General features: G+C 42.9%; 1 protein-coding gene across 1 annotated transcript in view; it reads right to left on the minus strand.

Moving 5' to 3' along the window:
- Positions 1 to 27,669, minus strand: part of ELP1 (elongator acetyltransferase complex subunit 1) — a 64,802-nt gene that overhangs the window by 18,213 nt on the left and 18,920 nt on the right. Inside the window, exons 12-26 of the mRNA XM_063129055.1 lie at positions 26,510 to 26,680; positions 24,699 to 24,798; positions 20,146 to 20,316; positions 18,802 to 18,908; positions 17,714 to 17,817; positions 15,805 to 15,858; positions 15,610 to 15,715; positions 14,167 to 14,282; positions 12,607 to 12,680; positions 12,408 to 12,486; positions 11,237 to 11,316; positions 9,153 to 9,290; positions 7,384 to 7,469; positions 6,576 to 6,724; positions 2,110 to 2,233 (exon numbers count right to left, since the gene is read on the minus strand). Coding sequence (XP_062985125.1) covers positions 2,110 to 2,233; positions 6,576 to 6,724; positions 7,384 to 7,469; positions 9,153 to 9,290; positions 11,237 to 11,316; positions 12,408 to 12,486; positions 12,607 to 12,680; positions 14,167 to 14,282; positions 15,610 to 15,715; positions 15,805 to 15,858; positions 17,714 to 17,817; positions 18,802 to 18,908; positions 20,146 to 20,316; positions 24,699 to 24,798; positions 26,510 to 26,680 — 1,659 coding nt within the window. The remainder of the gene's footprint in view (positions 1 to 2,109; positions 2,234 to 6,575; positions 6,725 to 7,383; positions 7,470 to 9,152; positions 9,291 to 11,236; positions 11,317 to 12,407; positions 12,487 to 12,606; positions 12,681 to 14,166; positions 14,283 to 15,609; positions 15,716 to 15,804; positions 15,859 to 17,713; positions 17,818 to 18,801; positions 18,909 to 20,145; positions 20,317 to 24,698; positions 24,799 to 26,509; positions 26,681 to 27,669) is intronic.

The following is a 27,669-nucleotide window of genomic DNA, read 5'->3' on the forward strand; positions in this document are numbered from 1 at the left end:
AAACATGGTTTGGTTTGCAAACCAGCTTCAAACCATGGTTTGATATCCTTTTTTTTGTAGTTGTTTGCATGCTGGTTTAAGCTCAGAAAGCACACAAAACCACATTTTCAAGCTGTGTCTGAATCCAGCTTTTGAGTATGATCCGTGTATCCTGACCATGATTTCAGTGCTTAATCCTCTCCACTGTAGAGAATACTTTGGCTAGATTGCACTCAGTTTTCCTTAGACTGGGGTGGTGGGTTGTGCAGAGGTTGTTAGATTTTAAGATCTGTTCTGCTGTGTCATCCAATTTATTTAACTTTCTCCGCCACAGAATTAGGCTTACATCTCATTATACAGCTGGGATGGGGAACGTCCGACTCGCAGGCCTAATCCAGCCCACAGAGTTTGCCAATCTGCCCTGTAGAGAGGCTTGTGTTCCCTCCCTAAATCCCACCCCCTGGAGGCTAGCAGAGAGAGAAATCCCCACGGCTATCTCTGTTCACCAAGTGGGAGGGTGAGAAGCATGTGAAATCCTTCTCCTGTTCTGCATCTTCTGTGACGGGAGAAGGCAAATTGGCCTGACTGAAGCACAGGTTGAAAAAGTGTTGCTCCATCTTGTACTTCTGTCAGGACAGCTCTGCTGAGTGCAGGTATTCCCCTTGACATCATCTGGCCTGCTGGGGGTGAGGGTGTCCTAAAGGGTGTCCTCATCCAGACAGGTTGGCACTCGCAACTGACAGCATTTTATTTGCTAACACCTTTTTTTCTTCTTCAATTCTGCTGAATGTACTAGTGTGATTTCCTTTAATTTTAGTGCTGTTTTAGTTATGGTTTTAGAAAGGTTGCACAATATCACCTCGCGTTCCACGTGACTGGAAAGGCACTTACACTTTAATAAAGCAACAACTGATAAAGCATTTTGGATTTAGCTACTATGAATACATTGACAAGTCATGTTCAAACGCTGAAAGGCAACAACAACAAAAATACGTTTGAAAGAAGTTGCAAACGATTTTTAAATTGTTTTATTTATTTATTACATTTATATACCGCCCCATAGCCAAAGCTCTCTGGGCGGTTTATTGAAATTATTTATTTATTTATTTATTTATTTATTTATTTATTACATTTCTATACGGCCCAATAGCCGGAGCTCTCTGGGCGGTTCACAAAAATTAAAACCATTCAAAGTATAAAACAACAGTATAAAACCATAATATAAAATACAATATAAAAGATGACTTGATATAAGTATTAAGTGCTGATCAGAGCAGGAGAGAGTAGATAGGAATGCTGACCCACTGCCTGTTCTCAGGTTCAGTAGGGGAGATACAAAACCCACCCCAAAGTGTGACAGGCTGCATAAGTACTGAAGAAGAATTTATTATGGTCACAAGACCAGCAAAACAGAACAGCACTGTAAACACAATAATATCCCCAGGGCCAGCAAAGTAAGATGGGGGCTATAAATACAATAGTATGAAAAAGGTAATAATTAATTAAAAGTACAAATAAACAAACAATTAATTAAATTCTACACTGTACATGTCCCACTCATAATAATATAGGATTTAAGAAATTAAAACATTATCATAGCCAGATGGTATAATCCCATGCCGGCAGGCAATTGCAGCAGCACAGAATCTGAGCCACTTTAGAGGTTATCTGAGAGTTCTGGTCGGCCAGGAGATAATCTATATAAAACACATCAGATCTCCCAGCGATTCCTTGTAAGATGGGGGCAGTAAAAACATGCCGAAAATCACAATAAAAGGAACAATACAGCAGTACATGGGCCCACAGTCTCTATCACGCCAGCTTTACAGGAGCATAAGCGCTCATTAGGTGGAATACTGTTGGATCCACCCTTCAGAAGTACAGAGAGAAGCATATTAAACTTAGCCAGCGTAAGTTTACTGTGTAAGTTCCTGAATTTTGGAATAGTTAGAAGAGTTAGCTTGTGCCAGAATGGCACCCTCCAATACATGGGACTTGTTTTGTGCCACAGTTGCAAAAAAAGGGATGCTCACCCCCTATTTTACACCATCTATTCTACCGCTATTAGGAAAGAGGAGATGCTGCAAAACAAACCTTCCTCCCAAGAGGCCATCTCCCCAGCGCACCTACCGCATTTACTGAGATGGTGGAGAGCCTTCGGATACCTCTTCAAATATTTGTCTATAGAGTATCGTTGGTAATTGATTTGCATTTTCTTAAGCGTGTTTAAAAAGGGGAGATATTCCTTTGGATCCTGCCAAAAAGAAAAGAAAAGTGACATGGAATTATGTTTGGAAAGTATGGACCATAGTCATCATGTTGTGCTACGTGAACAGCTGGTCCAAGCTTCTTGCCAGGAAGGCAGCTTCAATAGGTCTCTCCTCTTCCCTCCTCCTTAATCTGGGCTTGAATTTTGCTTTTAAAGCTATCAAACAAAGACTGTGGGATATAGCCTTCTGCGACTTACGTACTCGCTCTCATGTTTCTTGCTCTCCCAGTGCATTGCACGTTCATTACGTTGGGCCTCTTCAGCTGGCTGACTATCTAAAGAACTTGTCGGTCGCTAAATATCGTATTGCCTTCTCCAAGGCCAGATGCAATGTTTACTCTATTGAATTACTTCAGGGCAGATATGCTGGTATCCCTTATCAGGAACGACGGTGCCCCTGTAGGAATACGGAAGTGGAGACGATGGAGCATATCCTTCTGTCCTGTAGCTTTTATAATCAGGCCCGCCATCTTATGATTACCCCATTGTTGAGCAAACTGCCCAGAACTTCAGGCAAATTTTATGTTAAGTTTCTGTTGGAAGATAAGTCTTCAAGTGTAACTTTGGCTGTTGCTAAATTTCTTACAGTGGCGGCCAAGATTAGAGCTCTTTGTGTATTAGACTAAAGTTGATAATAGCTCTAATTGTATGATTTCATGTCTGATTCTTGTGTTTGGTTGTTTGTTGTTTGTTTGTTTTCTTTTTATGGATCTATGGATCGCAATAAAGAAAGTAGTAGTAGTAGTAGTCATCATGTTGTGGAAAATACGCAACATAAAACAGCTTGCATACTTTGCGTATAAAGAAGAGAAGGCAGTAGTTGATACAAACAGAAAGCAGACAAAATCGTGCACAAGGCACACAACTACTATAATATAAATGTTAAAGACAAAGATGGGGTGAACAGTTATAGTGAACCGAAGGTTTTATAATAATAAAAAAAAATCAACGATGTGGGGGTGTCACAATGCCTGGAGTCTTCGCAGACAGCAAACTGTCGGGAGATAAGGATAGGTGGAAATGACAAAACCCCGTATCTCAGTAATTGGCTAAAGTCTGGCAATCAGGGTGTCTGCATCCTGGTCAAACTTCCAGGAAATCCCAGGAACAAACATGATAAGGGAGCTGGTTAGCAAACACCAGTAATGAGAAAAGTTAATTACCTTACCCAAACCTGACAATGGACATTGACTCACCCAGGAGGGAGGGGGAGAAGAAGGAGTGGGAATTTGCCTACTTAAACTCTGTGTATGCTCAATAAACTTCACTTGAATGGCCTCGGTCATTCAAGTCACTTCAAGTCACTTCAATCCTCAACCCTCAGATGTGTGCGTGAGTATTTACTACACAACATTATTGTAACAAAAACAATCTTTAGCAGATAACATAAAAGTTATAAACAATTGCAATGTTGTACATTTTCAGTAGGAAGGAAGAAAAGGAACCTCTCGTGCAAAGCACTTGAGTCATTGCTGACTCCTAGAGGGACGCCTGCTTTCGCTGACTTTTTCTTGGCAGACTTTGTAGTTTGCCATTGCCTTTCCCCCAGCTGGCTGGGTACTCATTTTACCAACCTCGGAAGGATGGAAGGCTGAGTCGACCTGAGCCGGCTGCCTAAGAACCAGCTTCCGCTGGGATCGAACTCAGGCCATGGGGAGAGTTTCAGCTGCAGTAACTGCTGCTTACCACTCTGCGCCACACGAGGCTCAACACATTTTCAGTAACAAACAATAATATTGAGACACGTATAGGTCTCTTCTGTATTTCAAAACCTAATAAACAATACAATATAACGTGGTTATAGTAGGGATTTGCAGTGTATAAGTTCCTTCATTGTATATGGACCTTTTTTAACAGGCTACCGGTATATAATTCCTGTTTTCACGTGTTGCTTCCTCAGAAACACTGAAAAGAAATAACAATGGATAAAAGTCTTATTATCCCCCATAAACAAATTAAAAATCCAATCATAATAATTGTTGGTGCGAGAAGTATTCAGTTTGGTGTAAGAAGTGTTTAACTCACCACCATCTAGCTTAGGGCTAATGCCATGGGGAAAAAATGGGGAGGGTTCAAACCTCCATTCCATGTGAAATCTCTGTAAAGAAGTATATATACATATATATGTTTTCTAGGAAGAAAACTTTAAACAACAGTATTTTTATCAATAGAGGAATAGAGAAACTCCAACCTTGAAAGCCCAGCCAAACGCCTCAAACAGATTCTTAATGAGTAACTGGTAGTTCATTCAAAGGCTTTTTTTATCTGAAAAGCTGATAACTAATTGGCAACCAGCCATGGTTAACCCAAATAAATGGAATAGTCTATATTGATATTGAGTCCATTAGGCTGTGTTGAATTTAAATGGAAAATCCATTCCGCCTCTTTTTTGAGAAGGAGATTATTATAATCACACCAATTATGTTGGTGAGTGTAAATCCTGTCAATCACCAAAAATCTGAAATCATCATATTTATGTGAATAGTCTATAAAGTGCTGAACCAATGGCGCTTACAAAATATTATGTTTCAGTTTGGAGCGGTGCTTGACGATCCTTGTCCAAATGCTGCATATCATTTTGCCAACATAAATTAAGTTACACGGGCAAATTATAACGTAAATGACATGTTTTGTAGAACAGTTTGAAAAATGACGTAGCCGAAAAATCCAGTTATCTAAGGGATGTTGGAATTCCCTTGTTTGCAAGGTTAAAGAACAGACAGTACATCCCCCACATCTAAAATGACATTGAATGGTGCTGAAAGGTTTCTTAGGAGGGTCAATATCCGAGTGTATAAATTGATCCTGAGAGCTTCTTCTTTTCTTTAATCCTATTTGAGGTGTGGTGGTGCATCCTGGAAGGTGGCTCCCTATATGCCAGTGCTTTCAGATCGATCTTAGGATAGTGTAGGCTGGTGGCGAATAATCAAAGGAGCAGGTAATTCTATTAACTGAAGGTCTTGAAGATCCAGATAATAAATCCGATCTGGATGCAACTCTAAGCTAGATGGTGGTGAGTTAAACACTTCTTACACCAAACTGAATACTTCTCGCTCCAACAATATTATGATTAGGTTTTTAATTTGATTAAGGGGGATGATAAGACTTTTACCTATTATTATTCCTTTTCAGTGATTCTGAGGAAGCAACACGCGAAACCGGAATTATTTACAGGTAGCCTGTTAAAAAAAGGTTCATATACACTGAAGAAACTTATACACTGTAAATTCCTACTATAACCACATTATATTGTATGGTTTATTAGGTTTTGAAATACTGAAGAGACCTATACGTATCTCAATATTATTGATTGTTACTGAAAAGGTACAACATTGCAATTGTTTATAATTTTTATGTTATCTACTAAAAATCGTTTTTGTTACAATAATGTTGAATTTTTGTTTTTATTAGAAACCCTTCAGTTTGCTATAACTGTTCACCCCGTCTTTGTCTTTAACATTTATATTATAGTAGTTGTGTGCCTTGTGCGGTATTTTGTCTGCATTCAGCTTGCATACTTCTGCATCAATTTAGCCCCTAAAAGCTGTAATCTTGTTCTGAGTTGAAACCATTTGCCTCCTTTTGTTTGCTTTTGTCAAAAGACTCCTTCCATTTTAAGCAATTTCCTGCCTTTGTTGCAAACACATTCATGTTGTGGTGTAGTGGCTAGAGTGTCGGACTAGGAGTCGGGAGATCCGGGTTCTAGTCCCCACTCGGCCATGGAAACCCACTGTGTGACTTTGGGCCAGTCACAGACTCTCAGCCCAGCCTGCCTCACAGGGTTGTTGTTGTTGTGAGGATAACATGGAGAAGAGGAGGATTATGTACGCCGCCTTGGGTTCCTTGGAGGAAAAAAGGCGGGATATAAATGCAATAATAAATAAATAAATGTTTTGATGCTTTTCACTGCACCATTTTCCTCTTCCTCCTCTGCCCTCACTGTCCTCACCCTCTTTTGCCCAGATTGCTATTTTATTTAATTGCCTGCGAAGATATGTGTGGTTTTGTTGATGATGCCATGATGCTATTTCAGACAAGATGACATGATTGCAAGAGTCTTGGGTCACCACAGACAATCCAATTAAGTGGCAACGTGGGCAGATGAAGTAGAGGGTGGTGAGGGCAAAGAAGAGAAATTGCCACTGAAAAGCCGGTGTGATTTTAAAAAAATCTGCACAGAATGGACAATCTGTTGTTTATGAATGCTGAGGAGCGTGGGTGATGGGGGACAATTCTTGACACGTTTTAAATTCTAACAAATTTCTCTCAACAGCTAGGACTGGACAGTAAATGAGCTATGAAAACAAAACCCAATGTAAGAAATTACCTTCTGAGATTTCTCAGCAACCATGATGACCAAATCAAAATCGTATGTCCCCAGCGAATGATCGTACAATTCACTGACATCCACCAGGTACAGCAAGTATTTCAGAGCTTCTTCTGCACTGACGGACCCGACGGTTACTGATGCTTGCTCTGAAGTTTAAAATTAATTTTCTTAAGAAGTCAAGAGTTCACTTGCAAAAACAGCCGCCCCTGAGTTAGACGAAGCAGTGCGCATACGCATATTATTCGTTTTACAAGTGAGTACCTATCGCCCCAGACTAATGATACAAATGCTTTAGGATCGTACATTATGTCTTGCCTTGTGCGTGGTGATTATGCTGTAAGGCAGGGGTTGCTGTATCTACCCTCCCATCGCCATTTTCTCCAGACCCCTCCACATGGGACTTGCTTCTCACCTAGCAGGCACCTCTCTGAGTGGGAGCTGAGAGGCAAGATTTCATTTTCCACTCAGAGGAGCACCTGTAAAGTGAGAAGCAGACCTCACATGCTACTTCTGACCTGTCCAAAACCACTCCGTGAGCCCCCTGCAAAGTCTGTGCATTAGGCTGGGCAATTGAACAATAAAAGCCTTGTCTGGAAGCACTTTTAGAAATGTGAGACCAGTATTTGGTCAAACTCCAACAGCATAAGCGAGGAGGACTCGATGGCCTTGTAGGCCCCTTCCAACTCTGCTATTCTAAGGTTTGCAGAGGTAGATTTGGTGGCTGCCTAAAAGGGTATCCATCCCATCCCCAGCCAGCTTTAAACCCCTTAATATCTGAGTACTCAATTCAATCTTAATACTGCACCTCGAAGTTCACGAATTCTCTGTAGGGCAGTTTCCAGTTCTGGGGGACTCTTTTTCACATAAGAGGTCAGTATGGACAAGCAGTATCTAAAGAGGCCAGGAAGAAAAAGCAGGTGTTGAAAACGGGAGACTGGGCGCTTCTTTGTTTCGCCCATGACAAAGATTTTGCTTGAGAGAGAGAGAGAGTTGCCACTGATGTTTCACCCAAAGCAGAAATTCAAAAGTGAATGTGGGAGTTTTACCTCAGGAGAAACAGCCAAGCAATTTTGAGGGAAGCCAAAGGAGAGTGTTGATAGAATGAGCAGAATTTCTTTGGGACAGGGAATTTTACCTGCCCCAACAGAGCTAGCCCCAAGGAAAACCGTAAGCAAATTTTGAATATTCTCTTCAGGCAAAACATCCAAGGAATTTTGAGGGAAGCCAAAACGATGTATGTATTTATAGGCCACCGTTCAGGGCCGTACCCTTACCATGTGGTATACACAAAAGGACAATACACCTCACTAATCTTATACAAATGTTCAGCCTGCTCACATGAGGACTAAAGGGGGGGAGTATTTATTTATTATTGCATTTATATCCAACCTTTTTACCTCCAAGGTGGCGTACATAATCCTCCTCCTCTCCATTTTATCCTCACAGCAACAACCCTGTGAGGTAGCTGGGCTGAGAGTCTGTGACTGGCCCAAAGTCACCCAGTGAGCTTCCATGGCCGAGTGGGGACTAGAACCCGGATTTCCTGACTCCCAGTCCAACACTTTAGCCACTACACCACACTGTCTGCATGCGGGCCTCATCCCCAAGGTCTCCATCCCCTCTTGTTCAGTCCTCGGCCCTCCTATGTTGACAGGGAAGGTCTGAAGGGAGCTATAGAAGGGTTCCCAATTGCTAAAGAGGTTTTTGCACCCAAGCAAATGAAAAAACACACAAGCAAAAACTCCACAACGTCCTGCTCAACCTGAGAAGGTTGGAAACCTAGCAGGTGGGGATGAGAACCTTGGGGACAGAGTTTACCTATATGTCCTTGCCCCTAACAACCATTCAGCCTTCATGAGAGCAGGATGAATATCTGCATAGAGTTACTGTCTTCTCTCACCAATTAAATACTGCCATTTTGAGAGGAGACACAGTTCCCTCTTTTATATATATATATATATATATATATATATATATATATATATATATGTTTGTGTGTGTGTATGTGTGGAGAAATAGAGATACTTAACCCTTTCTTCAACCCCAATCACCCTTAGTAGAAACGTTGGCTGAATCCAACCCCTTGCTTCACCCACTACATTGTGAACGGCTGAAGTAATGAATAGGATGGGGAAGGCCAAGAATTCTCATATCCATCCTCAGCTCTTCTATCCATCGCTAAGGTCATTGTAATGGAAGGAGCAAAAGTGCCAGGCTTACTTTTCCAAACCCGCCCCTGCTTGTTGTTACCCTGATCAGACACAGCCTCCAAGCCCTGAGAAGACAGTCAGGGAATGCACCCCACTCCTTAAGCACGTAGCTCCGTTCCCTCCTCTCCCACCACCTTGGACTCAAGCTTTTGGGATTTCTGGTGGGTGGTGGAACATAGTTCCTCCTTCCTCACAATTCTTACTCTGAAACTGCTTTCAGAACCGGGATAGACCTGGTAAACCCAGGTATTAACAGTCAGACCTAATCTACACAGCCCTGACCTGGGTTCTGTTTCTGGTCACACTAAAATGTTGAGAACTGCATATCAGATAGGTAGATAGTCTATAGTCATATGTCAAGTACTTAGAAGCATTGATGTTCTCCATGGCTGTTCTCATAGCCTCACAGATGAGGTCAACCTTTTTACTATCAGAACTGTGCAGCTCACAGGCAGTGGCAGGATACAGAGGTGGGTACATGGTCTTTGTGAAATCTTCTTCTCTAGGAAGGAGAACATAAGAGGTAAGTTAAGTTTGACTATATCCATAATACTAATATGTATACAGCATAAACGTAAAAATACTGACTAAAATAGTAGGAAACAGTTGTATACAACAGTTCCTCAAAAGAACAAAATGATTTATTTATTTATTTATTTATTTATTTATTACATTTCTATACCGCCAAATAGCCGGAGCTCTCTGGGCGGTTCACATGATAATTCAGCTTAAGAAACTCCACTAATATATATATACACACACATACACACACACGTTTCCAATCCTTAGGATTGCAAAGATACTGGAAAACGTGCAGTCACGCCTAAGGCAATCTCAGAAGCCAAAGAAGTTCCAATGGTTGGGATTTTAGTGCCTGTATAGCTCATTGCTCCTCCTCATATCAAGCAAAATCAGAATAAATTTTGCCTAAAATAAAACTTCAGAGTAAATTATACAAAGTAACAAAAATGGTTAACAATTATTTTTTACATGCATTATACAGATTGCGGAATCCAGTTTTTCTTGGTTCAGAATTATTAGTGCCTGTTTACCCTACCCTGTGCCTGTTTGCTTTCTCTTTCCCTCCTTATTGTTTTATCATGGTTTTATTAGAATGTAAGCCTATGCGGCAGGGTCTCGCTATTTACTGTTTTACTCTGTACAGCACCATGTACACTGATGGTGCTATATAAATAATAATAATAATAATAATAATAATAATAATAATTGCAAGGTATACACAGCCTTCCCTATTGGTAACCTACCTGTTACCGTACTCTTACACACAGCTACAGCAGGGATTTTGGGACAAGGTGCCATCAGGACACTCTATTTCTCTATAATATCTGAATCAGGAGAAGCCATGCACGTTCTAAACTGCTGCCTGGATGCAGAGCTAACAAACTGAAGCTCAATCGACGAGACCGAGATCCTATAGGTGGGTGGTTCCTGGGTTGGGGAATTGGGTTATTTGCCTGTTGAGGACAGGGTTGCACTTCCTCTGAAGGAACAGGCATGTAGTTTAGGGGTGCTCCTGGAGCCATCTTTGTCACTAAACGTGACCTCAGTGGCCTGGAGGGGCCCATTAACAGCTTTGGCTGGTATGCCAACAACTCCTATTCCTGGATAGGGACAGCCTAGCTACTATGATCTATGCTCTCATAGCCTCACAGCTAGGCTACTGTAATGTGCTCTATGTGGGGCTGTCCTTGTGCCTGGTTCAGAAGCTGAAGCTAGTGCAGAATACAGCATCCAGGATGATCAGAAGAGCACTCACATATACACATATCACACCTCTGTGAAAATAAGTGCGTATTACCTACTGAGCCATGTTCAAATTTTGTTGCTGACATACAAAGCCCTAAATGATTCAGGAGCAGGATACCTAGCTGACTGTCTTTCCATATATACACTCAATTGTCCCCTGATATCTTCTGAGGAGGGCTTACTGGTCATTCCATGGCCAATGGAATGTCACCAGGTAGCAGTGTCTAAGCAGCCTTCTGGCACCCAACCCTTTGAAACACTCACAAAAAGTAAACATCTCAAGTTTAATCCAAAATACCCAATTCCTCCTCATTACCTTAGCTCCTCTAGACAGCCTCAATTATTTTATTCCTTTTCACCTTAAAATGTTGTATTTATGCTGCTCCCCTCAGATCTTAACTCATTTTCTCTCAGCATTCTAAAGACTTGCGGGACAAGAATTTAATCAGGGTCTAATTATATGCTACATCTGAATGCACGTAATAGAGCTCTGACTCGATCTTTGAAAATGCAGGAGAGCTTTGCAGGCAAGATAGGGAAAGACACTTTATAGCACTATTATTATTATTATTATTGTTGTTGTTGTTGTTATTACCTTGTGGGGGGCAGATTTCAAACTGAAAAATCCATATGGGAAAAGGCATATTACTAAGCAAAAGCATATTACTAAGCTGTACTCACTTCAGCTCTGTGAGAAACAAGTTGATATAATTCACACAATCAATTTGTTTTATGAATGTTTCCACATTTTCCAGAAAAACCTGAAATAAAGCAAAGTATTGTTAAACTTTACAGCAACCCATCAAATTCCTATTTCTAACATGCATAAGGAACCAAATGCGAACTTCATGTGGAAACGAACATTCGTAGCCCTCTCACAAAATCAGTCCATATAGTTTATGATAGGGCTGTGCTCCGCATCGGGTCGAGGCAGGCTGATTTGGCCCGAGGCGATTCTGGAGAAGCCCGAGGCAGCCCAAAGCCGAAGCCAATTGGCTCTAAAGCTTCGGGCCGCCTCCGAGCTTCGGAGCCAGCCCTCAGCGGGTCCCTTACCTGCTGCTGTCTGCCATTGCCTTCTGGCGGCTTCCGGTGCCACCAACGCAAATAACAGGAAGTAGGCCGCGCGATTTTAAGATATTGTGTCGACAGCACCGGAAGCCGCCAGAAGCAAGAAGGCAGCAGCAATGGCGGAGGCAGCAGGTAAGGAGACTGGGGAAGCCTTTTCTGGGTGCCGGCTGCACAGCCAGCACCCAGAAAAGTCCAAGTCACCTCGGAGGGCCTGAATCTTGCCTCAGCTTCGGCGCCGAGGCGGTTGGGGCAACCGCCGAAGCACCCCCGAACCGAGGCTGCTTTTGGGGCTCCAAGCTGGCCTCTGAGGCGGATCAGGGGGTGGGTGCACAGCCCTAGTTTATGATGGATAAACCTGTGCAACTCCTGTGCAATCTGTACACATATCAGAAATTGTAAGAGGAGATGTTATTTACATTTTAATATGATTTGGTGCTAAAGTAATATTTCCTGGGTTTTAAAAAATTTGGACAAGAGATAGGGAATGTCCCTACCATGTAACAACAACAAAAATCTGCTTTTGGCTTCAGAATTACCGTTTTTACACATACTCAAATTTCAATAATCTAAAAGTCATACAACTAATCACCTATGATCTCCTTAGTTGGGTGGACTGGCCTGAAGGACTTATCAATGTCCTGCATAATTCTTGACATCTAGGTTGCTCCCAGGGCAGGTACCCTTATCACCCCACCTTCACATTCACTACTGATACTGACAGTATATTCACAATCTCTATCACCATTCTGTAAGACGCCATCACAACAGCTTTACTGAAACTTGCCTTTGGATTGTGGTCATAAATGAGGTTGAGATTGATTCGCAGCTTCCTCATACATTCAAATGCTTCTTTAAACTGGAGGCTGGTAGGAGAGGCAGAATGGCACTAGTCAGTTCCAGTATGGCCATGGATCAAGGAAAACACATGTACTACATGCGGTCTCAATGCGCTATATGTAGCGAAGCCAGTCAGTATGACTCACCGGTCCAGCCACTTGCGAACTTGGGCCAACACAAGGGCTCGATGATGAATGGCCTCTAAGTTTCCTCTTGGCACCTACAAGAAGATCACAACATATATTTGCCACCATGAACCTCAACTGCCAGGAGCGGGGTGGGGGGGTGGGGGCGGCATGGGCTGCTCTTCAATTGCCGCTCCTGTTGAAGCCATCTGAGATGGCATCAATCGCCTGCAGCACAGGGAGGGGCCTGCTTTCAACTTTGTAATAAAGAGAGCTTCAGCTATGGGGCGGTATATAAATGCAATAAATAAATAAATAAATAAATTAGTGCAAATGCTTTATGGCATGCACATTTTGTTAGCTGTCTCAAGCACACCAATGGAAAAGTGGAATTATAGACGTAATAATTCAATAACAAATACCCTTAACATGGCATTTGGCAAACTTCTAATAGTTATTTATTTATTTATTTATTTATTTATTACATTTATATACCGCCCATAGCCAAAGCTCTCTGGGTGATTTACAGTTGAGGCACACTGGTTTTCTGTACCAAAACTGGAGGCAATTTTCACTGTCACCTGCCAAAATATTTACTTTCAAGGCCTGGATGGGAAAGATGCTCATCTAGTTTCCCTGATCACTTGTTGGTCACATTAAAATAAATTTTTAAAAAATCTAGTTTCCTTCAGACAGCCTCGGCCTCTATCTGTCCTTTGTTTGGAAGCACAATGAAGTCAGTAATTTAACAGGCACAAGACCTATATTTCAAGGATGTGCTCTCTATACTATTGTCATGTCTAACCCTACTGCCCCTGTTTTGGGAGAAGATGTTTCAGGGAATCAATCAGATTCAGAACTAGAAGATGCAGCGCCAGACACCAGCCAGCCTGTACCAGTGGGGGAGGAAGCTCTCACGGGTGATTCCCCAGCTGGGAGTCAGCCCTCTCCAGAGCTTATCTCCTCAAGGCCAAATTCTACACACTCAGTGGGAAGTGAGGTTTCTTCCGGAGGTGAGCGTCCCGACAAGCTAGCGAATGCTAGGGTCCGCCAGAAGCTCAAACGCATGGCATGGAAGGAAGGCGTGAGAAAGTCAGTTCGATTACGCCAGAACCTGCCTCCGCACCAGGCACTCTGAAGTTACCGGCATTGGGGAAGTGGCTTCCTATTCTTCTTGAATGGACAATTGTCTTGCTTAGTTTGCATAGTTTTGCCTAGGGGGATGTTTCTAAGAGGTTAAATTCTATGTTGCTTAATAAAAGCTTTGTGGCTTACTTAGCAAGCCTCGTAATTTGCCTCTGAGAAACACGACAACTATCACCAACTGGAGGTGAAACACTGGCATATGAGGAACAAAGGGGCAGCCTTAACCTTGCCCCGGCATACTATTTTTCTATATGGGGAAACATTCAAACATGAACCCACCCATCCCCATCCTGCTGTCTGAATGGTCCAGTCCAGCAAGAGCTGCATGACACAATTCTCCTGTTTGTGTAGCCCAGTTATTCCCCCCCCCATGCAACAAATAAAACCTTGCCAGAGCAAGCCGCTTTGGGCGGTAAGACTAAACAGAGTACTGACCTGCAATATTAGCTTTGTATCCTGCGGCACAATCGTGACTATCCGGGATCCTCTCTCAATCTTGCGCAGCATCTCACTATTGGGGACCGAACTGCTGCCCAAACCCGACTGTAAAGCTGAAGGTGCCACAATCAATGGCATAAAAGGTTGAACTTCCCACCCACCAGGGGTTTTTTTATGAATGAGGAAGGACACACACTGGACACACACATCCAAACACAGAGAGATTCTGCATCCAACAAGCTACAGTCTATATAGAGTGTAGAGAACATTGTGGAATGATTGCAGGCAGTAGTAAAAAATCCTATACATTAACCCAGATGCTAGCATGTATCTTCAGCTGCTGAAGTTAAGCAGGTTTGTTATATAAACTGTTTGGAAGAGAGACCACCTGAGAACCAAGTGGTCAAAGCACCACAAGGAAAGAGCAGAATAATAATAATAATAATAATAATAATAATAATAATAATAATAATAATATATTTCTTACCCGCCTCTCCGATTAGATCGAGGCAGGGAACAACAGCAAGCATAAAATACTGATTAAAAACATACTATACACTGTTAAAAAAACATCCTAAAAGCATACTAAAAACATCCTAAAATTCCACTGGATAGGCCTGCCGGAAGAGATCAGTCTTGATAGCTTTCTTGAATGCTAAAAGACTGTCAAGCTGAAGAGCCTCCTCCGGCAGGATATAATAAGTGAATAGACTTTTTACAGATACCAGTATAGCGTGTTCTCATGAAATCCCACTTCTGAAAGACTGTAATAGACTAGTCCAAAGCAGTTGTTCTTGCCTCATTATAAATAATGAAACTGTTAGCCAAAGCCTCTTCAGCCATTACTTACTGGAGAGAAAGCCCCACCTTCTGAACACAGAGAAAAAGGACTGTATTGATTTGTGTTCTGCTCTGCTTATTTGAACAGGGTATTTCCATGCTTCCTCGAAATAAAGCTTTCTGTTCGAATGTCAGGGAGATACTACTTTCAAATAAATGCAGTACAGCCTGGACCAAACATTACTCTACCCCGCCCCGTCATGGTAAGTGGGCAGTTGTAGGATATATTAATTACTAAGGAGAATCTCAACTCTTACTGGGTTGGGATTCCTCCTTGGTAACTAATGTGTCTGAATAGTCCCCAAGTCTAATGACTGGAGAGGATGCCCAAACACTTCTCTCGAGCATGTAGTTTGGGGAAAGTGATGCTGCAGGGAAAATTCACACATATAGCCAATTGTGTACTCTCTGAACCTACAGCAAAGTCGAACGAGAAAGTGAGTTACCATTAAAAGGAAGAACACTGCAGCTATTTTGAAGAATCAAAAGCAACAGTCATCCATACATATTTGGGGAGAGGGAGTAACATGTGAAGGAACTCCAAGAAAGAAACAACTGATCTGGGTGTTTGTTATTGCTAGGTACACCGGGGATATTTACCTTTCAGGGATGTGTTCTTCAGAGACAGGCACTGGCAGGTATGAGCGTGTGTGGTCAACAGCAGAAACTCATCATGGATTGCAAAGGATGTGATATTTGAAGCAACCTGTGGAAAGCAGAGAAGCTGCCCATCAGTAGGCCATTATGCAACCTTTCTTGTCACAGAGACAACAGAACTATAAGAACGGTTAGTACCTCAATGTCATTAATAAAAAAACGGCATCTGTCAGTCAGGCCAAAGATGGTTTCCTAAGAAGACAAAAGCAAGATATAAACCAAAGTTAGAAAGTAAACAAGCCAGAGACATACAATCTATAATGAGCTAAAACTCTGAATTGTGCACTAAGGTAATCCAAAGTCTACTTATACAAGAAAAGCTACAATCCATGACCTGTATACATTATGTAAATAAAACACATTTCCATAGCAGTTTGCACATTTTGCAAAATTTATTCCGCTTTCACTAGTCACAGGAATGGGGAAAGAACAATGCAGAGATCCGAGACCCAGTCCCTTATCACTGGAAATCTTACTCAACACCCCTCTGGCTTTAGTGGCCAATATTTATTGATGGATGGACGTGTATGTTATATTTTTAATCCACCCAACAACAAATGTTCTCTAAATGGATGATATATATTACCCACACAGTTTCAGATATATCATTATAAGAGCTAGACAAACATTATTATTTTTAAATAACAATTGAAATCCACTAGAAGCTGAACGTTGTGCCCAGTACCTTGGTCTGTGCTTTTTCCTGCACTTGCCTGCTATTGTGGAATGCAAAGTCCTGACTATCAGCCTGATGTCAGCAGGCAGATGAATGAATGCCACATCTAGTCTGGCCCTCACATGCAGGAGGGAATACCTCTTCCTAGACGGCGCCTACTGAGGCACACATATGCCCTTTGGTTCAAAAACTATTGATTTGATTCACAAGTCAATTTATGGAGTTGTAATCAACAGTTTAAACGTGTATGATTCATTGGTGACAATGACTTTTATTTGGGCAACACATCTAGGGATCTGCCTGTGACAGCAGTACAATGTTTATTTATTTATTAAATTTATATACCGCCCCATAGCCGAAGCTCTCTGGGCGGTTTACAAAAATTAAAAGCAGTGAACATTAAAAATTATGCAAAATTTAAAACAACAGTATAAAACAACAGTATCCACTTAACAACAGTTCTGGGGTCCATTAAAAAACAAACTTAGCATTTGCTGTTAAATGCCTGGGAGAAGAGAAAAGTCTTGACCTGGCGCCAAAAAGATAACAATGTTGGCGCCAGGCGAGCCTCATTGGGGAGATCATTCCGTAATTGGGGGGCCACCACTGAAAAGGCCCTCTCCTTTGTTACCATTCTCCGAGCTTCCCTCAGAGTAAGCACTCAGAAGAGGACCTTTGATGTATACAGATAGGTTCGTGTCGGGAGAGGCGTTCCATCAGGTATTGTGGTCCCAAGCCATGCTTTATAGGTTAAAACCAGCACCTTGAATTGGGCTCAGAAATGAATAGGCAGCCAATGCAGGCAGGCCAGAATCTGTGTTATATGTTTGAACCTTCTGGTTCCATTTATCAATCTGGCCGCTGCATTTTGCACAAGCTGCAGCTTCTGAACTGTCTTCAAAGGCTGCCCCACGTAGAGGGCATTGCAGTAATCTAATTTGGAGGTTACCAGAGCATGGATGACTGAAGCTAGGTTATCCCTGTCCAGATAGGGGCGTAGCTGGGCCACCAAATGGAGGTGGTAGAAGGCACTCCGTGCCACCGAGGCCACCTGGGCCTCAAGTGACAGAGGTGGTTCTAGGAGAACCCCAAAGCTACGAACCTGCTCCTTCAGGGGGAGTGCAGCCACATGATGTCACGATTTATGACACTAACATAGCTGTCTATATGCCCATCCTAAAATCAAATGTTCCAGCACAGCAAGTCTTTGATAAGGGTACGGGTTTTCCACTCACCAGGTATAAAATGGAAAACAAAGAGAAACAATCAGCAAAGATGTCAAGCAAGCAATATTCAGGTGGAGATGGGAAAGGGACCACTACAAGGTTATCACTGATATGGTCCAAAATTTCATGCTCGTTATTTACTTACTTCATCACCAAGCACAGCTAATGCAGTCTGCATACATGGAGAGGGAAACCGGAGAGCTGAACCACTGGTGTTTAGCCAAGGGGTGACAACTGGTGTTTCAGCTCCTGAAGTGTAATGGAGAAGACTAATCAGGTCTATGTGATAAAGGAGGACCATATGCTATCAAATGTGGGAGGATTCACAAGGGTTCACATCTTGGAATAGTGTTGCACAAGCCAAGCTTCCAACCTGGCTGGCATCCCTTCTCCCTGACATTCCCAGGTCTGGAAAGAACTAACGATATACAAAGTACATCTGCACACAGTTGTATGCAACACAACGCATACACAACACAGCATACATTGCAGAATTTGACAAATACAAGCATGAAATGTATTAGACAAGGCAACGAGGGCTCATAATGACCAAAACAGCTCATGTTTTTTCATGGCACTTACACTCATAGAATCATAGAATAGTAGAGTTGGAAGAGGCCTATAAAGCCATCGAGTCCAACCCCCTGCTCAATGCAGGAATCCACCTTAAAGCATCCCTGACAGATGGCTGTCCAGCTGCCTCCTAAATGCCTCTAGTGTGGGAGAGCCCACAACCTCCCTAGGTAACTGGTTCCATTGTCGTACTGCTCTAACAGTCAGGAAGTTTTTCCTGATGTCCAGCCGGAATCTGGCTGCCTGTAACTTGAGTCCATTATTCCGTGTCCTGCACTCTGGGAGGATTGAGAAGAAATCATGACCCTCCTCTGTGTGACAACCTTTTAAGTATTTGACCACTGGTCCATCAAGCCTGGTATAGCTGATTTTGGCTGGCAGGAGCTCTCTAAGGGCATGTCTACACCATGCCTATATCCCGGGATTGTCCCGGGATCATCCCTGTGCGTCCAAATGACACACAGGGGATCCCAGGAGCAGGCAGGGATGATCCCTCCATTTGCCTGGAATAAACCTTAGGTGTAGAAAGGACCTGTGCCTCAGGCAGGGGAATTTCCCAGCCATGCTGTCAGAGGCCTTTTACCTGGAGACAACTGGGCATGAACCTTCCCCAAGTCAGAAGACCAGCCAACTGAGGTGAACAATAGTGATCATACCTACCCCAGAGATACTTCATTATTTGACCATCAGAAAGTTGCAGAGCCACTACTTTGCTCTTTGGGTAGCAACATAGGCTAATTACATCTCCGTCCACTGTCACAGGTGAGCTACAGGAAGATGCACAAAAGAGAGAAGGTTGATCAGGTCATCTGTGCTCAACTTGCACTCAAGTCATTTTTGTGGCGATGATTATAGGGTTGTAGGGGGGGTGGGAAATGCAGGCATCTGAAGCCCCAAACAGAATCTGGACTGTTTTCTGAAGTGAGCCTAATAAAGCAATAATTCAACTGTGTAACTTTTAATAACCAAACATAGTCACAGAACATTCACCCAGGCACCGTCTACCTTTCTGTCATATTATTAACCAGCATTACTTACAAGACTCGATGGCCTTGTAGGTCCCTTCCAACTCTGCTATTCTATGATTCTATGTATTAGATGCATATAAGCATCTAGATACATGTCCTCGGAGCCAGTATGACATAGTTCAGCCTTCTCCAACCTGGCATCCCCCAGGTGTGTTGGACTCCAACTCCAACTCCCATTATGCCCAGCCATCAATCCTATTGACTGGAGGTGATGGGAGTTGTAGACCAACACACCTTGAGGGCACCAGTTTGGCATAATAGATCAAGTGTTGTGCTTAGACAAGGAGGACTTGAGTACAGAACCGCAATTCAGTTATGAACTTCACACAGTGGTCTTGGGCAAGTTACTATATTTCAGCCTAATCTGTTTTATAGGATAAAATGGGAGAGCTGACAGGAGCTCTGGAAAGATGTATGGGATACAAATGTGGGGAATGAATAAAACAATAAAGCAATACAATAAAACCACATAAGCATCTTAACAGAATAGTAAAGAATGAAGGACAATATTTAACTATGTTTGGTAAACATTTTGGCAGCAATAATTGCTACTGTGATGTTCTCAGAGATTGAAAATCTGCAAACCAGGACAGAAACAGTTTTAGCTAAGCTGGATCAACTCCTGTCAGTTTGGGAGCTGTTTGTTCAGGCTTCCAAGTTGCACCAAACTTTTTATTCGGTAGAAATGAATGTTAACTATCAGTTTACAGAACTGGGCTACAATCTTGTTCTTAGCTTCCCATGCATGTTGCATGAACCCATTATGTCTTACTTACACATGATTTACAATAGGACTGTGCCCTTTGTGATCAGTAAGGAGTGTATACCAAAGGTTACCAAGGCGCCAAGCAAGATGAACAATCAACCAGCCAGTTCCAAAAGGCCATTATGGTGGAACGCTGCCTTACGATTCCAGAACCACACACACAGTTTTTTTACAAAATGAACACAAGAGACATAAAACTCTGTGCAGTACCAGATATCAACACGTCCATCTTCCGCTGATGAGGCTAGACTCAGATGGTGAATGACAGTGTGAGCTGGGAGGTAGCCCTGGCTAACACCTAGGAACAGGCCATCTTCCAACCAGGTGATAAGGCGAAGCCAGAGTGGATTCCTCTCTTCTTTTTCATCGCTAAAGTCAATTCTGTGACAGTTGCCAAGCAGAGAGATTATTCACACAGCACAGGGATGCATAAGGTCTTTCAGCCTAGGGACAGAATTCCATCTCAGAGAAGGTCTCGGGGATCACAGTTCAGTTTTGGGCAGGGCTGAAGGGAAAAGGGGGAGGAAGGCCCAAAAGCAAATGGGGGAGGGCCAGAAATATCTGAAATGCCAGCATACCTCAGCTTAAAGCTCTTACTACCGGTAACAAAGCCTTAGAAGAGGTAGTTCAACCTTTTAGAATGGGGCAAAACTGCAAAAGCCAGAAAACCACCAAATGTTAGGTGTTTGGGGAAAAGGGGCATGGCCCTCTGGGAAGTCCTGGAGGACCAGATTTGGCCCCTGGGCCTGAGATTCTGTATCCCTGGCACAGCACATCAATCTGATATGTTCACCACCACCACCAACCCACCTCCATGCAGCCCAGCAGCTTTCTAAAATACACTCTAAACTTAAACCAGGCCGAGAGTATCCATCAATATTCTTTGGAAGAATCACATACTAGTCTGAGGTAAGCAGTTTGAGAAATTTATAAGGCAAACAGAGAAACTGTAGGGACTTTACAAAAGCTTTCCTGAGGTATGTGACCCAAATTAATTTAGCGAAGGGCCGATTCACATGTGCATGTTCCTCACATATCATTAAGTAATGACTGGATAGAAAAATTCTACCTCCTCAGGTCACTTTAACTGCAATGCTTTTAAACTGAGTCAGCTATACCTTCCATTGCCAGTCATTGAATGTGCTGTAATCAAATGTTAAGAAATCAAGTGAAGACTTGCATGAATGAATTAGGCCGGAGGACCACTTTTCACACGTTACAATATTTGTGCGAACACATAAATATTTTTTTTAAAACTGGTTTAAGATCCTGGTTAGTAAATTAACATTAAGCCACAGTTCCCCACTTGGAAACTGTGGCTTAATGTAAAAAGAAACGATGGTTTGCTTTAACCAGAATCAAAGCTGTATGCGGGGCTGGCATACAGATTCTGAACCAATCTGCAGCAGCCAGATTGATAACCGGAACCAGAAGTTTTGAACATATAAGACTGATTCTGGCCTGCTTGCATTGCTGCCTATATGTTTCCAAGCCCAATTCAAGGTCCTGGTTTTAACCTATAAAGCCTTACATGGCTTGGGACCACAATATCTGACAGAACGCCTCTCCCAACATGAACCTACCCATACACTACGTTCAACATCTAAGGTCCTCCTCCGAGTGGCTACTCCGAGAGAAGCTCGGAGGATGGCAACAAGGGAGAGGGCCTTTTCAGTGGTGGCCCCCCGACTGTGGAATGATCCCCCGACAAGGCTTGCCTGGCGCCAGGTCAAGACTTTTCTCTTCTCCCAGGCAGTTAACAACATATGCTGAGTTTTTTAACTGACCCCAGAATAGTTGTTTTAAATGGATATTGTTGTTTCTATGCTTTTGATGGTTTTAAATTTTTGTATGTTTGTTTTTAATGTTTACTGTTTTTAACCTTTGTAAACCGCCCAGAGAGCTTTGGCTATGGGGTGGTATATAAATAAATAAATAAATAAATAAATAAAGCAGCAAAGCTTGAGCGGGATGTTGCAAAAGCTACCACAGGTTTTGCAGTGCTAACTCTCATCAAAAGGAAACTAAATTCCATGGCCTTCTACTTAACTTTTTACTACTCGGGAACATTGTGAACACATTTCTAGCTATACTGAAACTTCCCCCTTTCCCCAATCTAAGGATTGATAAAATTAGAAGAAAAGTCAAGGGAGTGCTTATTGTAAGGTGTGTTGATGACAACAGGAGTTTATATTTATGTAACTAAATTCTGTTAATTTTTGGACAAGGGGGGGAACACCCCCACTCTTGTATTTTATCTCATCTGCTGCTTGCCAAATGTTGAGTCTTAGCAACAGATTGGTCCCTAAGAGACTTGAAACTGGTCAGAGCAGAGGTAATAATGCACAGGTTATGCAATTATGAGTCATTTCTGTGTAAAAGATTTGTCACAATGCAAGCATTTCCAGGCCTATCAAGTTCCTGTCTGCTTTCCCAACAGAGGGATGGTGCTAGGTGGGTCCAATGCTGAGAAAACTGTGCAAGAAATTCTGGAAGAGGAGGAGGAGAGTGTGGAGCAGAAGCAAAATTACATGAACAGGCACCTGATAAAACTAAAAAGAAGCACAGAGAAAAGAATTTACCATAAAATAAAAAAGATGATGAATCTTCATGGGGAGAAAGAATAGCAAGGTATGAAACTACAAATAAAAGCAAAGAGGTACTTTTAAACATGTTCATAAATGATTTTGAACTGGGGTGAACAGTGAGGTAGCTAGGTGTGTTTCGAGTGGCTTTTAGCTGATGTGTTTTATTGGTCATACTGCTGTTTTACTGCTGTGGCTCTGGAAATGTTTTTTTTTTTAATATACTGGATGAATTTTAATGTATTCTAGGTTTTCTGTATGTTTTAAAAAAACATTTTGTATTTTAATGTTTTATGAGAACATTTTTAATGCTTATATTTTGTCCACTGGCTCAGGTGGACTTGGTCCAGATAGAGAGCTCATGAATATTTAAATAAAAATTGTTTAGGGTGGTAAAAGGGTCTCACCAAGATGGGTGATTGTCAGGGCCAATCCTCCCATGAGGCAGAGTGAATCCCCCACGTTAGGTGGCAGAGCAAGAGAGGTGAATTGTGCAACGTTGCCGCCATCATGAGGACCTCCTGCTACCATGAAGCGGCATTACAGTGGGCACTCCGGAGATCCCTGTTGGCTCCTCTCCCACTGCATCCTTTGCTGCAATGGAAGAACTGGGCTGGTGGGGCTCTGAGGAGGGCCCACCCATGAGCCAGAACTATAGCAAGTGCTCTGCAGAGCCCTGGCATTCCCACTCGCCCACTGTGGAAAATGCCACAGCAAGAGAGTAGCCAGCAGTGTTCTCCAGAGCAGCTGCCCACCCTCTGGCTTGCTTTGTGGATCTCCTCAGAACTGGAGAAAGCATTCAGCACAGCTATTCAGAGAACCAGCAAGGCCCGAATGGCTGGCTTCTGAGGGAATCCTTCCCAGAACCAGGCATTATGGGAGAGGTGTCTCAGGAGATCGCCTCTACCTTAGGCAGTCTTCCATGACACCTCTCCAATAATGCCTGGCTTTGAGGAAGAACCCCCTCAGAGCCAGGCATTTGAGCCTGGCCAGCTCTATGAACAGTCATGCCAGCCATGTTCTGTTGCTCTGAGGGATCCTCAGACAAAGGCGAAGGGCAGGTGGCAGTGGTGATGATGGGGGGCGGGGGGAGACGGCACAGGAGCAGCAGTCATAGCGGGTAGACAGACGCAGCTTGCAACACTGCTGGTGACTAGGTATTAAAATGGCACATGGAGTTCAATGTAAGACATTGGTTAGAGAGGTGTATACATATCCAGGAAATAGTGATACAGTGTGGGTGGTACTTTTTAGCCCTGTCCTCACTGGATGTATTAGGCAAGCCAATATTAATCAGTCTGGTCTACCTTCCAGGGTGTTTCTAACTATTATGGTGCACCCCCTAACTATTACTCTTCCTCCCCTAAATGGCACCATTTTTAACAGAAAACCAAAAGAGCTATCTTGGTAAGTGGAGGCGGTCCAGAATCCTCCCCCAGCTTCCAGATCAGAGCTTTCCAAACTGTGTGTCGCGACACGTTAGTGTGTCAGCTGCAGTGTGTAGGTGTGTCACACGAACGTAACGAGAAACCTCTGAGTCTATGTGAAATAAGCAATACCAACTTGCATGCAATTTTATGCAGCAAAGGTGCCGATCAGTATGGTGCACTAGTATATTCCCCTTCCGTCGTATCCGTGTATGCACACCATGGTCGAGGGATCATACAGGTACTGCGCATGCGCAGTATGCATAATCGGGTCGAAACGGCTGATTCCGCGTCACTTCTGGTGATGCGGCTGCACCTGAAGTGACGCATTCGAGAAATTCCATGGGCCCAGTTTTTTGATAGAACACCGTCTCAACCGCCGCTCGATCGCAGCTCGACAAAATTAGTTCAATGTGAAAAGTCTTGGAAATGTATGTTATTATCTTCCAAATCATATATTTTTAAAAATATAAATGAAAGGTTTTCATGAGATATGTTGTGTCCCCATACATTTCATTATTACAATTTATGTATGTGTCCGTATCTCTTATAAGGGGTTAGTTTAACCTTTGGTTTGCTAGTAAAACTGAATTACTGTGTCGTGAAATGACGCATGTCTAAAAAGTGTGTCACCAACATGAAAAGTTTGGAAAGCTCTGCTCTAGCCAATGGCTCTTTCTAAAAGCAATTCTGATACTAAACTCACATTCCTTCAAGAACCACATTCTGCTCCAATTTTAACCTGCAGTACCTGTATGTCTTCTCTAGCCGAGGGACTGCAGCTGAACCTTTAGGCCTGCTTTCACCAACTGCACCGATTTTAACCGTGGAGTCTGCATCTGTGTGGCCATCTGTCAAAGGGCAGAAAACAGAATATGTCACAGACTATCATCACCACCAGCCCAGGTTGTTTTTATTTTCTCTACTCAGTCACCAAACTGATGTTTAAAAGTGATGATCAGGGGTGCAAGAACCCAGGTGCCCATTTGGTACTTCCGAAAGTAAGTTTTGATGGCTTGGGTCCAGGTTATCTAAAAGACCGTATTCTCCCTTATGAGCCTGCCTGTGCTAATTCAATTGTAAAATAACCAATTTCTAGCCTTCACGGGGGTGGAAAAGAGTATTTAAATTGTTACAAGTTTTTAACGGTCACTCAGGATCTTGAGCAGATATCAATACTGGATGCTGTGGTTGGGATGAACTTATTCTTACTATACCCTCAATTGATCCTAATCTCCATCCGGCATCCAAATATTCCACATGAAATCTCATATTTTCTTCTGTTTATCAATTTCAGACAAGCAATTAAAAATGATCTGGAAAAGCAGCATTAGCACATCAGGGAGAAAAAGTGTACAAATTAACATTTCCTCACAAGTTATTCTTATTGCTAAATTTGGGTTACTTGGTGGTAACAATTGGCTATTTTAGATATACTGACCATAAATAACCGAGAGAGGGAGATCCTTCCCCATCTCTCTCTCTCTCTCCAAATCCATAAGGCAAGAATACAACACTTCCTAGTCTTAACCTTTAACCCCAACCTGCAACATGGCCCCTACTTTTAAGGTTTTACTGTGTGTAAAACCTTTCTTCTCTCAGTGTTTTCTCATAGAATCATAGAATATTAGAGTTGGAAGGGGCCTAAAAGGCCATCGAGTCCAACCCCCTGCTCCATGCAGGAATCCACCTTAAAGTATCCCTGACAGATGGTTGTCCAGGTGCCACTTGAAGGCCTCTAGTGTGGGAGAGCCCACCACCTCCCTAGGTCACTGGTTCCATTGTCATACTGCTCTAACAGTCAGGAAGTTTTTCCAGCTGTCCAGCCAGAATCTGGCTTCCTGTCACTTGAGCCCATTATTCCGTCTCCTGCACTCTGGGATGATCCTTTTCTAACTGCTCCCTTCTCCAAATTCTCTCTCTCTTTTTTTTTTTAAAAAAAGGACCTATGCTGATGCCCCTGGCAAGATCCATCTTAAGTCAGGGCTTTACTTATGTTTGTGTGTCACCTAGTAACTGAAGACTAAAGCCCTAACTCAATGGTCAAACTGAATGCCAAAGAACCATGGGATTTCTTGAAAGCTTCCTCACTGAGAAATGTAGAAATAAGAAGCAGGCTTCCCTGAGTTCAGCCACCACTACTGATCTTTGCCGGCAATGTACAGTGAGGCCCCACAAACCTGGCCAGGCTCCCGTTTGTGAGCTGACTGTGTACCACAGAACACACCCCAGAATCCTCTGCAATGCAGGAAAGCGTTCCCTGAAGCAAGAAAACTGGAAAGCTACTGCCTTAGTTCATCGTTTTTCAGAAAGAGTCACTAGGGATGCTTAATGCAGCTACCAGACCTTTGTCTCTTACAAGCCTGATTCATTCTTTTGTCTAATATGAAAAAGGTGTCAACGTGAGAAAAACGGTGGCTCACTGTAATCATCTCCGCCCCACCCCATGACAGCCATACAAAGGCTAAGCTTTCAAAAATGTGGCCACAACTGTGGCCATAAATAAAAAGCAGTCTGAAAAGCGCTGTCCTAATTGCTGCTTATGATGCACAGATTACCTACCAGATCTATAAATGGAAATCCTGTTACTAGCATCCAGGACAGCGAGATCCCCACTTCTAGAAGGCTCTATAGGGAAGGCAACTTGATTGATAGCGCAGGGGAGCTGGAGCTGGTACGTACACAGAGGTGGGGGGACCACGGCGTGCCGAAAGGCTGTCAACAGCACCTTGTCTTTCAAACAGGAAGAGGAGAGAAAAATTACTCAAAAATGCATGAAGACTGACAAGCCTGATACACAGTCCTTCAGCTCTCCTCTCACCCCTCAAGCAATGTCCATAGTTGTTGGATACTGATTGTCGTGTTTCTCCAAACCTCCTGCCTTCTTGGGAGACAATGACAAGGCCTGCTAAGCAATCCACAAAGCTTTATTCGAGCAATAAACATCTCTTCCAGCCTGAAGAGAGTCTAATCTCTTGGAACTTTCCCCTAGGCAAAACTATGCAAACTAAGCGAGACAATTGTCCTTTCAAGCGGCTTCTCACGGCCGGATTTCTTTTGCCTTCCTTTCGTGCCACCCGTTTTAGCCTGCGACATACTCTAAGATCGGCTAACCTGTCGGTGCTCTCTCCTTCGGAAGAATGTTGGCTTCCCACTGACTGTGGATTATTTGCCCTTGAGGAGATAAGCTCTGAAGAGGGTTCACCACTAGCTGGTGAAGAGTTTGTGAGAGCTTTCTCCCCCACTGGTACAGGCTGGACTGTGTCGGGCGCCAATTCCTCTACATCACAGTCTGACTCTGATTGATCATCTGAAACACCTTCTTCCAACCCAGGGGGAGCTGGTCTAGACATGACACTGATCTTAAAAATCAAGCAATACTTTGCAGCTAAGAAGCAGCACCTTGGATTTCATCCAGAGGAACAATACTTGAAGGATCTGAAGCAAACTGTTTAGCGTCTCGTTTCTTCCCCTCTCGGGTGAGATCTGCTGTAACACCATGGCTAAGGCCAGGTTCAAACATGCAGCCATACGAGAGAGAACTTTCATATGAAAAGTCAATGTCTGCTAGACACTTGACTGAGCTTCAGAGAGTTCACCAGATACTATCTTCACACTTTATAGCTTCATGGGCTACAAGCCTACTTTAAAACACATGCACGCACAAGCGCACAAAACAGCCAAAGCTGAGATTCTCAGGATGCTGAATTTCAGGAAAAACA

This window comes from Elgaria multicarinata, chromosome 6 (genome assembly GCF_023053635.1).
Source record: "Elgaria multicarinata webbii isolate HBS135686 ecotype San Diego chromosome 6, rElgMul1.1.pri, whole genome shotgun sequence".
Classification (NCBI taxonomy): Eukaryota; Metazoa; Chordata; class Lepidosauria; order Squamata; family Anguidae; genus Elgaria; species Elgaria multicarinata.